The sequence below is a fragment of the Gorilla gorilla genome, chromosome 12 (assembly GCF_029281585.2).
Source record: "Gorilla gorilla gorilla isolate KB3781 chromosome 12, NHGRI_mGorGor1-v2.1_pri, whole genome shotgun sequence".
NCBI classification, from domain to species: Eukaryota; Metazoa; Chordata; class Mammalia; order Primates; family Hominidae; genus Gorilla; species Gorilla gorilla.
The window spans coordinates 39,686,556-39,700,304 of record NC_073236.2 but is presented as its reverse complement, the minus strand read 5'-3'; the positions used below and the strand labels follow the sequence as shown (position 1 = coordinate 39,700,304).

General features: G+C 39.2%; 1 protein-coding gene across 50 annotated transcripts in view; it reads right to left on the bottom strand.

Annotated features, from left to right (window-relative positions):
- MAP4K4 (mitogen-activated protein kinase kinase kinase kinase 4) overlaps positions 1–13,749 on the bottom strand; it is a 193,605-nt gene that overhangs the window by 35,636 nt on the left and 144,220 nt on the right. For all 50 annotated transcript variants that reach the window (XM_063695632.1, XM_063695635.1, XM_063695646.1 and 47 more), the window contains 3 exons: positions 13,480–13,552; positions 11,851–12,061; positions 56–217 (listed from right to left, as the gene is read on the bottom strand). In XM_063695632.1, the coding sequence (XP_063551702.1) occupies positions 56–217; positions 11,851–12,061; positions 13,480–13,552 (446 nt within the window). The remainder of the gene's footprint in view (positions 1–55; positions 218–11,850; positions 12,062–13,479; positions 13,553–13,749) is intronic.

Here is a 13,749-nt window from a genome sequence, read left to right as displayed (position 1 = left end):
CTGCAAAGTAACAAACTTCACAAGTGTATGCCTGCTATGTTATCTGTGAACTAACCTGTTCTCTTTCAACTCTCCTCTTTTCTTCTTCTGCCCGTCTCCTCTCCTCTTCTTCTTTGCGCCTTCTCTCCAACTCCTCTAGACGCCTCTTTTCTTCTTGTTCTCTCCTTCGCTGTTCACGTTCCTGCTGCCTTCTAGCTTCACGCTCTCTCCTTTGTTGCTATGTAAGTAAAAATGTATAATTACCAGGGATCTTCCCGCCATCTTTCTCATGATGTTATAGTGTGCTGATCAGTCAGTCCCAGGTGGACACTAATGAGGTGAGGTTCATGGGCCCCATATCTACTGGCCAATTATTTCCACACTGCCCCTCGGACCCATAACTAAGGGCTTCTTCATGAATATTGGTCAAAAGTATTGTGACTCTGTGAATCCTTATAGGGTTTAGTTTCATTTTGATAACAATTATTCCCCACTGCTCACTGCACCACAGCAATTAGAGGACAGAAAATTCTTTATTCGTGGATATCATTAACAGGGTTATGCAGGACCCTTAAGTCAGAAGCAAAATACATTAAGAGAAAGAAATAAAGGGAAATAGAAATACAGCAAAGAAAGACAAAGAATTTAAAAACGGAAAAAAAGAAGCGCACATCAGGAAAAGAGGAACTGACATCAACAAGAATAACCAGGACCATTATTATTAATATAAGTATTTCACAAACTGCTACTGAGCAAATACTTACTACTATGTGCCTGGCACTATGCTAAGTATTTGATATTTCTATTCCACTTACTTTACCTAATATAATTCTCCTAACAACCCAAGGAAGTCATTATTTCATCCCTGCTTTACAGATGCGAAAGCAGGTTCAGAAAAGGTAAGTGACTTGCCCAAAGTCACACAGACAGCAAGCCCCCAGCTGGAAGAGCTGCTCTGCCTCTACGGCCCATACATACTCTTAACCACCCTCTACCCTGCATCCCATCAACAGGTGTAAAAGGTGCTACTGAATCACCAGACTCACTCAGCCTTTCTAAATCCAGACTGTTCTATGTAACCCTACAGAACAGAGCAAGATGACATGCCAGGCACGTGATGACAACTCACTCTTCTAGCTCAAGGCTGTCTGCCAGTAAAGCACAAGCTAGACTCTGGACTCTCTGGGATAATAAAAATGTTCTGTCTCTGCACTGCTCCGTAGTCACTAGTCACGTGTTGCTAATGAGCACCTGAAATATAGCTAGCATGAATGAAAAACTGAGTTTTTAATTTTGTTGCACTGAAGTTAATTTTAATTTAAATGGCCAAATGTGGCTAGTGGCTACTGGGTAGCAACAACTCTAGAGGATGCACAGCCATCAAATTTCCCAGACAGAGAGCCAATAATATTAACACAAACTTTATTTGTGACACTAAAATTAACCATTAAACAAGAAAGCTTAGGGTAAAGCTATCAGGGATATTAGACATATTTATAATGGATACACAAAGTACATATTTATTATAGTTTAAGGATTCCTTCTGGGTCTTCCCACCACTCTCAACTGGTATTTAATCTGAAAGCCAGCACTTAAAAATGATGCCCTAAGAAATGTAAAGTAGTATCTTTCATCTGGAATAACTGGATAGCAACGGTGATTTGGTAGTCCAGTCTCTCTCACCTGACTACTATACCCCCATTATTCTCAGTGAAGGTCTGAGTCTGCTTTTGGTTCCGCCTCTCTCATTATCTAGGTTTTCGATGGGGGAATCTCCTTTTCCCCCATTCTCTGCTCTTCGAATTCAATACACAAAACTCATCAGCTTCCCATGGGTGGAGATGGGGTCATAAAATGAACGATGCTCCTGCTCTAGTATCTAAAAACTACAACTTTAATGGCCATGCCATCTTCATTTATCAAGGTGTTATTACTCATCTCACTTTTTGTTTGTTCCACTGGGTTTCTATGGACCTATCACAAATAATCTATAAAGTCTCTTGCACTACCATAACACTCCTTTCAACACGGTTGAAGAAATCAGGTATTCTTTCTTTATTTCTGGAGACTGACTGTTTTCCAGTCATCCTATATTTCTGTCCACAAACTTCCTGGGAATCCTTGTCATCTTCTTTCTTACTTTGCTGGAACACATCCTCCAGCAGCTTCTTGAGGAAGAGAGAAGAAGAGGCAAAATGAAACAAAATCAAACAAAAAAATCTCTGGGAACTTTGCAAAATTGTTATTTACCCTAACATGTTACACACAATTTCCGCTGAAGAAAATTAACATTCCCTCCGAGTTTCAAAGGCAGTGCTATGTCATCTTCTAGTTTCTGATGTTGCTCCTAGAGATTCTGAGACCATTCAGATTCTTGATACTTAGTACAGGACCCATTCCACACTCTTCTACCTGCTCCCAACTTCAGCTTCTAGGATCCTCCTTTCATCCTCAATATTCTAAAGATGATGATGTATGTATATATGTATGTATGTGCACATACACGATAATGTATGTGCCTTTGTGTGAGCCCTTTTTCATTCATGTGCTGGGTATTCAGCGAGGCTTTCAATCCAGAAACTCGTACTTCTTAGTTCCAGAAATTTTGCTTAAATTATTCCTGTATGTTCTTTCTGTAGTATTCACTTCCTAGAACATCTATTAAATAGAAGTTGGACATCCTGGATTGATTCTGTAAGTTTTCCTTGTGTCCTATTATCCACCAACTTGTCTTTTCTCCCCCACTGTCTGGGAGTGTTCATTAAAAAAAAAAAAACCTCAAAAATTCCTTCTTAATTTCTGAGTATTCTTGTTCCATAAATACAGTATCTTCTCTTTCCAAGGATAAGGTCTTGTGTCTGTTCGGGTGTATATGTATATATGTAGGAGATGCTTTGCTCTGTTCCCCCACTGTCTCTATATCCTTTGAGTTCTTTTTCCTAGTTGTTTCCAAATCTTTCATGGTAGAGATTTCTCTCAGTGTCTGGTAATCTTGGCTGTCCATTTACGTTTAGGATTCTAAAATGCAAACTATAAGGACTGTATAGACAAACAGCACCTGGCAACTACTTAGCAACAGAGTAAGGTGATTATGATTCACCCTGATCATTTCACTTGGGGCCTTATTTCCTTTGGGCTGATCAGTTATCTCCAGAGAGAAATCGTCACAATATTCTGGGAATCCTTCCGATATCCTACGGGGTTGAGAAAAGGGTGTATGAAAAAGATATCGCATTTGTAATAAGTGTGTCTGCCACCATTTTGGGAGCTGAGTGAAGTGAGCATGCTTGCAGTCACACTGATTAGTATTTACATTTTCACTTAATGCCCTTGTTTTAGTTCATCTTTCACCACATTCTCAGTTTTTTCCCCTGTCTCTGTTGTTCACTTTTCCCAGGTAGCATATATCTGCACCTGCTGGGGGCAGGGGATGCTCAGTACACAAGCTGCACAAGACAGGGTAGTCTAACTGTGCATGTTCATACGTGTGCATACTCTCTCTGTATATATGTACATATAATGTCAACATAATTACATTTTATTCAATTAATAAAAATGTATAAATTTAATTCAAAATACACTATCAAAGAAAAAATAGCAAGCAAACAACATCTTACAAACAAGATACGCTATATAAAAAGTTCAACTTCAACTGAAACCTTCTCAGAGGCTTTTTCTTTTTTAATTTCAGGTGATACTACCATACCTTTGGTTACTAGATCAACACAAAAGAGACTCCAAACGTCTTGAAAGCAGGAACCATGTCTTATCTCCTTTTTTTCCCCTATAGTAAATATCACACATTACCTTCAGAAGAGAAATTCAATACTTTTTTTTATCTGACTCTAACCTTTATACCTAGCATATGACATCTTAACAGAAACTGCTGTGAATTTACCCAACGCTTAGCATTTAGAGTGATGACAGACTCAGGAATGCATTTAGGTCTCTAGGTCCTACGAAATCCAATCAAATCCTAAGGCAATCTTTTCAAGATCACCAAGTAAGAGCACAAAGTCTTGAGATTTAATTATTACTCTGGGTAGTGCCTCATACTAAAACAAACAAACAAACAAACAAAAAACACCTCCTTTATGCCTCCAGATATTGCATAAGGTCCTCTAAAGTACTCACTCTAAGGTACCTCCGGTACTCAAATTAGAGCTCTCAAGCCCAAGGGTTCATTTTCACATAGGCTTAAATTTGAATGAGCCCTTCCTTTCCAGAGATACACACAAGATTACAAACAACTAATCCATCTATTTGAGAAATACTTATTAAGCACCACAGATATACAAAGATGAATTAGAAACAGCTCCTTTCCTCCAAATCTTGCAGGTCAGGTGAGTCACATACCTTTAAAAAAACGTAGAAGACAATGTGGAAAGTGGTAAATCTCCCAAGACTATCCCACTAAGCAAGTCCTGGTTAGTGGGACCAAATAGTTAAGAACAATAGCTAAGGCAAAAAAAAAAAAAAAAAAGAGGACAGTTACCAACTTCTCTTCCACATTATATTCTAATAGTTGAAGTGGTAAACTAGATCGAGAGCAAGAATTTAAACTACCAACCATAAAAACCACTACATTCAGAATAGGCCCTCAATTTGGAGGTAACTGGGGGCACTAAGAGGAATCATTAAAAAATTAAGAAAGTCCTTAATATCTTAATACGTAATGTGAAAAGCTGGCCTCTTGCATTAGAACTTCAAAAGAAAATACCAAAAACTGAAACATACACACCATCAACAAAATAACATCGGTCTGTACTGTTAACCTTATGCCTATGATTGCAAATAACAAAGCCCAGGGAATTTTAATGAACATACTTCTTCAGGCTTACCCAACTAAGAATGATAAACATGATACAATCTTTTGAAGCTTTTACAAACTGATGTAATTTATTTTCTTAAATTATCCTTTCTTTAAAAATAAAATCAAACAGACAGAAAAACTGTGATGTCCTAACGTGATCATCAAATCTCTCAAACTACAGAGATTTTATTACTTAAATTTTCCCAAGCGTGCCTAAGTAAATACGTACTTTTCCAACTAAGCTTTAATTATCTAAGTTCCTATTCTAGTTTGGTATTTAAAAGCAAAGCTTTCATCTCACAATTCTAAAAACTTTTCTAAATAAAATTACACTAGTAATAGTGAGATCTAGTTAAATATACTCCACTGGATTTACTGGCTTCAGTGGAAACTAACATATTTTGATAAACTAGTTAATTCTTTGGACTCTGCTATTTCCAAGAACTTCTGCGGTCATGTTACTACACAGATATACCATCAACCCCTGAGTTTTTTTATTTGCAAGTTCTGATGAAGCTACAGTGGAGAACTATTCGTTTCTTCCCCATCTTTAGGTAATAAATCATGTATGAGGAATTAAACTCGCTACAAAATTTAACTGCAAATATAACCAAACGCCAGACTGGGACACCAAGAGAATATTTAAGAACTTATAAGGAGTTCTTAAAAGCAAGCCAGCCACCTTCTGCATACCAACTGAGCTGCTAGCTTGACAGGAAGCAAGGCCTTAGCTGTAGGGGCACTGGCATGCCAGGACACTATGATTACTGTGTGTATTAAAGCTGGAACTATTTTTTTAAGAAAGGTAGCACGTGCTAACATGTACTCCTAATGTTAGATACTAATGGCTTGCAAAACAAAGACCTTTTCTGTAGGAAAGGAGGAGTGAGAAAATGGTTGTTATTTCTTTAAAATACACGGCAACTGCTGGAAAGTGCTTCAGAATAAAGGAGTTCACTGCCTTCCTTCTAAATTTCGGAACCAAGAAACACATAATGCATGCATGGCACAGTTCATTAATTTTTTACTGAGAAACTTTTATGTTTTCCTAGTGTTACAATTTAATATCAATACTAATCCCATTTCACACAGAGTTTTTTTTCTCTTGCTTCCCTTTGTTTTTAATGTCTTCTACTTCCACCGCCCCTCTAAAATTTAACTTTGAGATTTGTAGAAATCCCTTTGGGATTTTGTAGGAATGACAGAAATAAATGTTACTCTGTGTCCTCTTGGTGGAAGAAAGGCCAAAAGAAATTGCTGGTGCTCACACTAACATTTACCCTTAGTTGAGGAAGCAGACTTTCCAAAATCACAAAGTGACAACTGAGAGTCCAGGGGTAAAGGCTTTGAAAGGAAAGATGTAAGAAATTTTTTTAAATACCAGCTAAAAGACTCTGAGACAGGAAAGACCTGAATATCCTATCAGTACTGTTCAAATTACAAGTAGCAGAAAACTAATCAGGTTTTCTCCAGGACACCATCTTGTTTAATATTTTTATTTTCTTTTACTCTTTATTTTTTTATTAAATAGAGATGGGGTCTTGCTATATTCCCAAGCTGATCTCAAACTCCTGGCCTTAAGTGAGCACCCCATCTTGACCTCCCAAAGTGGCTGGGATTACAGATGTAAGCCATCATGCCCAGACTATTTTTATTAAACTTAGACAAAGAACAAAGAAAACATGCTAACCAAATGTGTGAGTGTCATGAAAGTACAGAGGAACAGATAAACGATGTCAAATCATGATTCAATTTAAAAAAAAAAAAAAGAGCACAAAACTACTGAGATAAAATGACACCACAATTAAGTAAGCTTCATTTTTCCTAAAAAGCAAATAAATACTAGATGGAAGAAAAGGTTGGCTTGTGAACAAAATGCAAAAAAAAATTTAGCTAGACCCAAAGTCTTTTATGAGCCAAAGATGTGATGATGCTCTAAATAGGAAAAGTGGTATTAAAACTTTTTGGCTGGGCACAGTGGCTCATGCCTATAATTCCAGCACTTTGGGAGGCTGAGGCGGGTGGATTGCTTGAGCCCAGGAGTTAGAAACAAGCCTGGCCAACAATGGTGAAACCCCATCTCTACAAAACAAAAAATACAAAAATTAGCCTAGTGTGCTGGTGCATGCCTGTAGACCCAGCTACTAGAGAGGTAGAGCCAGGAGGATCACTTGAGCCCAGGTGGCAGAGGGTGCAGTGAGCTGAGATTGCACCACTGCACTCCAGCCTGGGTGACACAGCAAAACCCTGTCTCCAAAACAAAACACCTTTTTGAGGGAGGAAGAAAATTATCCTTTTCTGAATCTGGATAATTCACTTAGAGTAAACTGACAAAATATGAGTGTACCCAGAAGAGAAGGACCCAGGGAGCACAGTCACACACATGAAGAGCAGCGGGGAGGGGCAGGGAAGAAGTGCTGAGACTCTCAGTACGAACTCGGCTGCATGAGCTCAGCATTCTCCCCTTTTCCTCCTGGAACCATCCAAACAAAACAAGAAGACAAAACAAAAACCTCATTTTCAGCAAAACCGGGAGACAAACTCCAAAAGAGTTGCAAGGACTTCCAAAGAAGATCCAGTTCACACAAGAGACAAGGAGGAGGCAGAGAAGCAAAGGAGGGCGATACCAGCAGCAGCAGTTATCAGAGAGCACCAAGGGAGATGGAGGGTGGGAGTGTACATATTTCTTAAAGATGAAGGACCTATGAAGGGCAAAAGCACCCTCCCTCACCTGCAAAAAGGGTGCAGAGACAGGAGTGTGTGGATGGCAGGAGAAATCCCCAACCCCAGTGGGCCTGGTTTTGTGGCATCTGCACTGTGTTTGCCCACAGCCTTTACTTTCTGGATTATGTTTTGCCAGTCTGCTGACAGATAACAGTTATCTCCTTTCAGTTTTAATATCTTATGAGTGAGGCTGACCATCTTTACTTACTTTATTCATAAAATAATCTCTGTTCCTCAAACAGTTCTGACTAAATCCTTAACGCCAATAAAGGGCTACGAACCAATTATGGCTCAAATAGTCAGCCCTCTGTACCCACAGGTTCCACATCCACATGGATTCGACCAACCTTGGGTCAAAAAATATTTGAAAGCACTGCATCTGTACAGACTTTTTTGGTCATTATTCCCTAAATAATACAGTATAACAGGTATTTGCATGGCATTTACACTGTACTTGGTATTAAGTAATCCAGAGATGATATAAAGTACAGTCATGTGTTGCTTAACAACAGGGATATGTTCCTAGAAATGCGTCGTTAGGTGATTTCTTCATTGTATGAACATCATATAGTGTGCACACACAAACCTAGACGGTACAGCCTATTACACACCTAGGCCATATGGTGTAGCCTATTGCTCCTAGGCTACAAACCTGCACAGCATGGTACTATACTGAATATGCTAAGTAACTGCAATACAATGGTAAGTAGTTGTGAATCTAAACACAAAAAAAGTACAGTAAAAACATGCTATAAAAGATTACAAATGCTATCTCACCATGAATAGAGCTTGAGGGGCTGGAGGGTGCTCTGGGTGAGTCAGTGAGTGAGTGGTGAGTGAATATGAAGACCTTGAACACTAGCGTACACTACTGTAGCCTTCATAAACACTGTGCATTCAAGCCATACTAAATTTATTTTAAAATGTTTTTCTTTCTTCAATATTAAATTAATCTTAATGTAACTTTTTCTTACTTTAACTTTTAAATTTTATTCTTGAGTTTAATACACAAACACTTCATATAAATCTGTACAAAATATTTTCTTTCTTTAAATTTCTGTCCTATAAACTTTTTCCTAATTAAAATGTTGTAGCTTTAAAAATGTTTTTGTTAAAAAGTGACACACAAACATACACATTAGCCTAGGCCTACACAAGGTCAGGTTCCTCAATATCACTATCTTCTCCCTCTACATCTTGTCCCACTGGAGGGTCTTCAAGGGCAAATAACACACATGGAGCTGTCAGCTGTCATCTCCTATGATCACAATGCCTTCTTCTGGAATCCTCCTGAAGGACCTGCCTAAGGCTCTTTTGCAGTTAACTTGGTTTTTAATATGTAGAAGGAGTACATTCTAAAATAATGATTAAAAAGTATAATATAGTAAATACATAAACCCAGTAACATATACTGTATATAATTGTACGTGCTATACTTTTATACAACCAGCAGTGCAATACGTGAGTTTACACCAGCATCACCACAATCACGAGTAACAGGTTGCGCTACAACCCATTACACATTACAACGGCTATGATGTCACTAGGCAATAGGAATTTTTCAGCTCCATGATAATCTTATGGGACCACCATCACACATGTACTCAGTTGTTGACCAAAACGTTGTTATGCAACATATGACTATATATGGAAGGGAGTGCACAGGTTATATGCAAATAGTAGGCCACTTTATATCAGGGGCTTGGGCATCTGCAGTTCTGGTATCCATGGGAAGTCCTAGAACCAAACCCCCAAATACGGGATCACTCTATTCCCAAATTACTTTCCTCAGACCTGGAGTGTAAATAAAGCTTAATTACCCAGGCTAGTAACAAGCAGCTAGCTGACCAAAAATCCAAACCAGTGGAATTCTACTCATGTGACTTTTCCCATTCCAATATTTTCTTAATCTTTCCTAATTAAGAAGCTCAAAGAGATGACCCTGAGTTTGAACTTACACTGAAAATCCATAATGGGCTAATCAAAACATGACAAGCACAAAATTCTTGTTTTCACAGACATTCACCAGCATCTACTTAGCTTATAAAACAAAATGACTTTAAAATTTCAGCTCTTCCCTGTGAGCCATCGCTCACCTTCACCACCTACCACATGCAGAGGCTGGATAATGGATACTCGTCTCACTAGTGACAGCCTGAAAGACATTTCCAGTGCCTGTGTTACAAATGAATGCTAACTTGATCTGGTCCTTGGCACTTCAAGTTATAAACCACCAAAGTAGTCTATGCCACCTGCTTAAGGAAAGTACAGGCCGGGATCAAAAAAAGATAGTGGAAAACACCACTTCAAGAAACAACTAGAAACAGCCAGAGTCTCAAAACTCAAGCATTCTAATATAGTAAGTACAGTCAATATGCAACTTGAACAGATCTCTGAACTCATTCAAGATTTATTACGTTCAAAGAACACTGAAAAGAGTCTTAACAAAAATACTACAAGGAATTTGCAAATTAGCTACAAAAAGCATTATAAAAGCAGCGAAGTTGTCCCTACTACAGGGGAACATATGTCCTGTTTTCTTCTAGAAGTCCTAGCTGAATATTTGCAGGCTCCTTAGTTCAGCAGGCACTGATTTTTCTAAACAAGCAGCAAATTATAAAGAGTTTTCAGAATCCAGACTACAAATACACAAAGTGTATGAAAGATTCCATGCCAAAGTGTGCTGTTAAATTAGTAGGATAATATTTAATAGCATGTGTTGCTACTTAATAGGTTAAATTCCACTGGATAATACCAATACAGGGCTTTACTGTTGTTGGGCCATTTTTCTGGGGGAAAAAAGGTAAAACAATAGTGTCTGTGAATTAAATAAAAACAGAAATGATAATGAATGAGAAATTTGGACCTGTGAGATATGCAGCAGAAGCCAGTCAAAAAAAGAAAATCAAAAGACTCTTCTGATCCCCAAGTGAAATAGCCATGTTTTGGTCAATGATGAACTGCATATACAACGGTGGTCCCATAAAATTATAATATCATATTTTTACCATACTTTTTCTATGTTTACATATACAAATACTTACCATTGTGTTACAACTGCCTACAGTATAAGGCACAGTAACATGCTGTACAGGTTTGTAGCCTAGGAGCAAGAGGCCACACCACATAGTCTAGGTGCGCAGTAGGCTGTACCATCTAGGTCTGTGTAGGTACACTCTATGATGTTCCCACAATGACGGATCACCTAATGATGCATTTCTCAGAATGTATCCCCGTCATTAAGCGACCCATGACTGTATAGGGAAATAATATATTTCTGTGCATTAAAAACGTGAAAGCTGTAAGGTAACCACATTACCAATGATAGCAATATTAATGAGTTAAATGAGCAGGTGGTGTAAAATGTACTTCTCCACCAGAGGACACTACAACTTCCAGGTTCAAATTGTTTTCTGCATCCCTTACCGTGTGTGCGTGTGCGTGTGGGTTTGGTTTTTTTTTTTTTTTTTGGCTTAAACCAGTAAAAATTTATTTTCTGACAGTTTTGGATGCTGGAACTCTGATATCAAGGTGTGAAGGCTCTAGGGAAGGGTCCTTCTTTGCCTCTTCCTAGCTTAGGTGGTTGCAGGCAATATTGGTCCTTCCTTGACTTGTAGACCATCATTCCCATCTTGCCTCCCTTGCCACGCGGTACTCTTCCCGTGTTTCCGCCTCTATGTCCAAATCTTATCTTATTTTATTTTATTTTATTTTACTTTAAGTTCTGGGATACATTGCAGAATGTGGTTTGTTACATAGGTAAACGTGTGCCATGGTGTTTTGCTGCACCTGTCAACCCGTCACCTAGGTATTAAGCCCTGCATTAGCCATTTGTCCTCATCTGCATCCCCTACTCTTGAGTATACCTAAGGTTAAGGCATTTAGAAAAAAAAAAAAAACTTTCATGTGAAAAAGTCTGAAGTTTCAGAAAAATATGCACATACAAACTGGGACCCAGAGGCTGAGAGTAGAAAAGCAATCAGGTCAATCCTGAGCAAGCCAACTTAAACCATAATGCAAAAAGACTTCACAAAACTGGTCTGATGCCATCTTTGGGACACTTGCTCTGCATCTAACACAGTATGTTGATGAGTAACTGCGGGGCAGATCCTTAAAGTTTTCACAAGGAAGGAAAACATTTCTAAGGCCTCAAGGAATGTGAAGGCCTGCCAGTCCAAAGCGTAAGCTGTCTTTCACAAGTTATGTAAACAGCTGTGCCAGGGGATAAGTATTACCCCAAGAAGCTACAGAGGATATTCCTCTGAGTGGCTAACTACCAGTGTAAATGCAGAAAGAGAAAAGACCGACCAACTTGGACATTTTCCTTTTGCTACCTCTTCTAGCCGTCGCCTCTGTTCTTTCTGCTGCTCAATCCGCTTCTGTCTCTCTGCCAGCAGTTGCCTTTTATATTCTTCCTGCTCCCGGAGCTGTTGCTCCTGTAGTAACTGTTGTCTCCGAAGAGCCTCGGAACGTTCCTTGTTCTCCTGCTGCAGTCTCAGGAAATCTCGACGAAGAGTAGACTCACCAGGCACGTTCACAATGGAACTGTTGGAAAAAGCAGGGCTTTCAGGGGTGTGCACCGATCACACTGTCCTATAAGTGAGACAATAGCACCAGCACACTATCCCATTTCTACATTCATTCTCTGAGTTCCTCTGACTCCAGGGAGACAACTAATACATCCACAGAAATGACTATATCTACAATTCAATAGTCCCATATCTTCTTTTATTTATTTAGTAAATATCTTAAAATGCTGTCCTAGATGTTTGCTTGACAAGACATTTCTATTTAGGATTCGCATAACAATTCAAACTCAGTAAAAGGAAAGGTTGAAATCACCTTCTTTGATTTCACTAGTCCTTTAACCACTTTTTTTTTCTTCAGCAAACAGAACCATCAGACCACTCTTCAGTGTTTACACCATTCCTTTGTCTTTGTCTGGTCAACCACCAAGCCCTGTCATAATTCCCTCCCACTTTCTTATTTCCAGGTCAGCAGCTGAGCCCAAGTGGGTCCTACGAATTAGCCACTGCACACATCAATTAAACACACCCTTCCTAGCTGACCTCCCCACCGAGTTACTTCTCCACTGCCACAGCATCCAGAGCAGCATGGCAAACATATCTCCTTAAATTGCCTTTTTCGTCATACAGTGCTCCTCCTATTCAAAAACAATTACATTGCTCATGAAATCAGTTCAAATTCCTCTGAAATTCTTAGTCTAAAATGGATTAAAATCTCTCCTACATAAGAAGAAAGAGAGATTATGAAGTAGCTTCAATAAATTCTCTTCTCTCTGTTCCAAGTCCCATTCTCTGGCACACGGCTCCCCACAGGTCACTTGAGATGCCCTTCCACCCTCCCTTTGTTCACTTCATCAGCCACATACTGCAGCATGGACAACTGCCAGGCACACCCATCATCACAATCCAAAAATCCTCTATTCTCTGATTCATCAGTTATTATGAGGTTCATGTAACCCATCTGACTCCTTAACCTTCTGCTTTACTGAACTTTGGGGAGCCAGAGATAAACTAAAACACAGACTGTAAAATAAATCAGGACACACACAGTCCTGCTGGTCCATGGGCGGGACAATTCTTTTTGTGTAGCCATGTTCTATATACCACAAGAAATGGTGTTCAATGGCACCTTCACCATCCATGGCTTCTGGAACAATAAATGCTGGGGCGCTCTCCCCTGCCCAGGCCCACACATTTTTCAGTGACTGGAGAAGGGGACACAATACAACCCTTGGTAAAGAATCACTGGGTAAGAGGATCCAGGGAAGAAAAATGTTTACAGGAATCTGTCAAGAATAGAGAAGAACAGAGATAGTAAGATGCTGTCTAAGTAAATTAAGATTCTTTGTACCACACAGGAGTCTTCTGAAATCCTGGCACAACATAAAACTTAATCCCTTCATAAAGCAGGATACTGAACAGTGGCTTCGTGGTTACCTTGGCTCTCCTTCCTGTTCAGGCACTTCCTCCTCTTCTTCCTCACTCCCACTGTACTCATACTCAGTTTCATCTATGAAGAAAAGGACAAGATAAATGGGACAGTTCACAAGTCCTGACACGCCTGTTCAGACAAGCATCTCCAGGAGCATCTTGGCAGAAAATAAACAACTTCCCTGTGAAAACAGCAACTTGCATACAGGATTTGGGGAGGAGGGACAAGACACCACATTCTCATAGTGACAGCATCTATTCCCTGGTCAGCCTTAC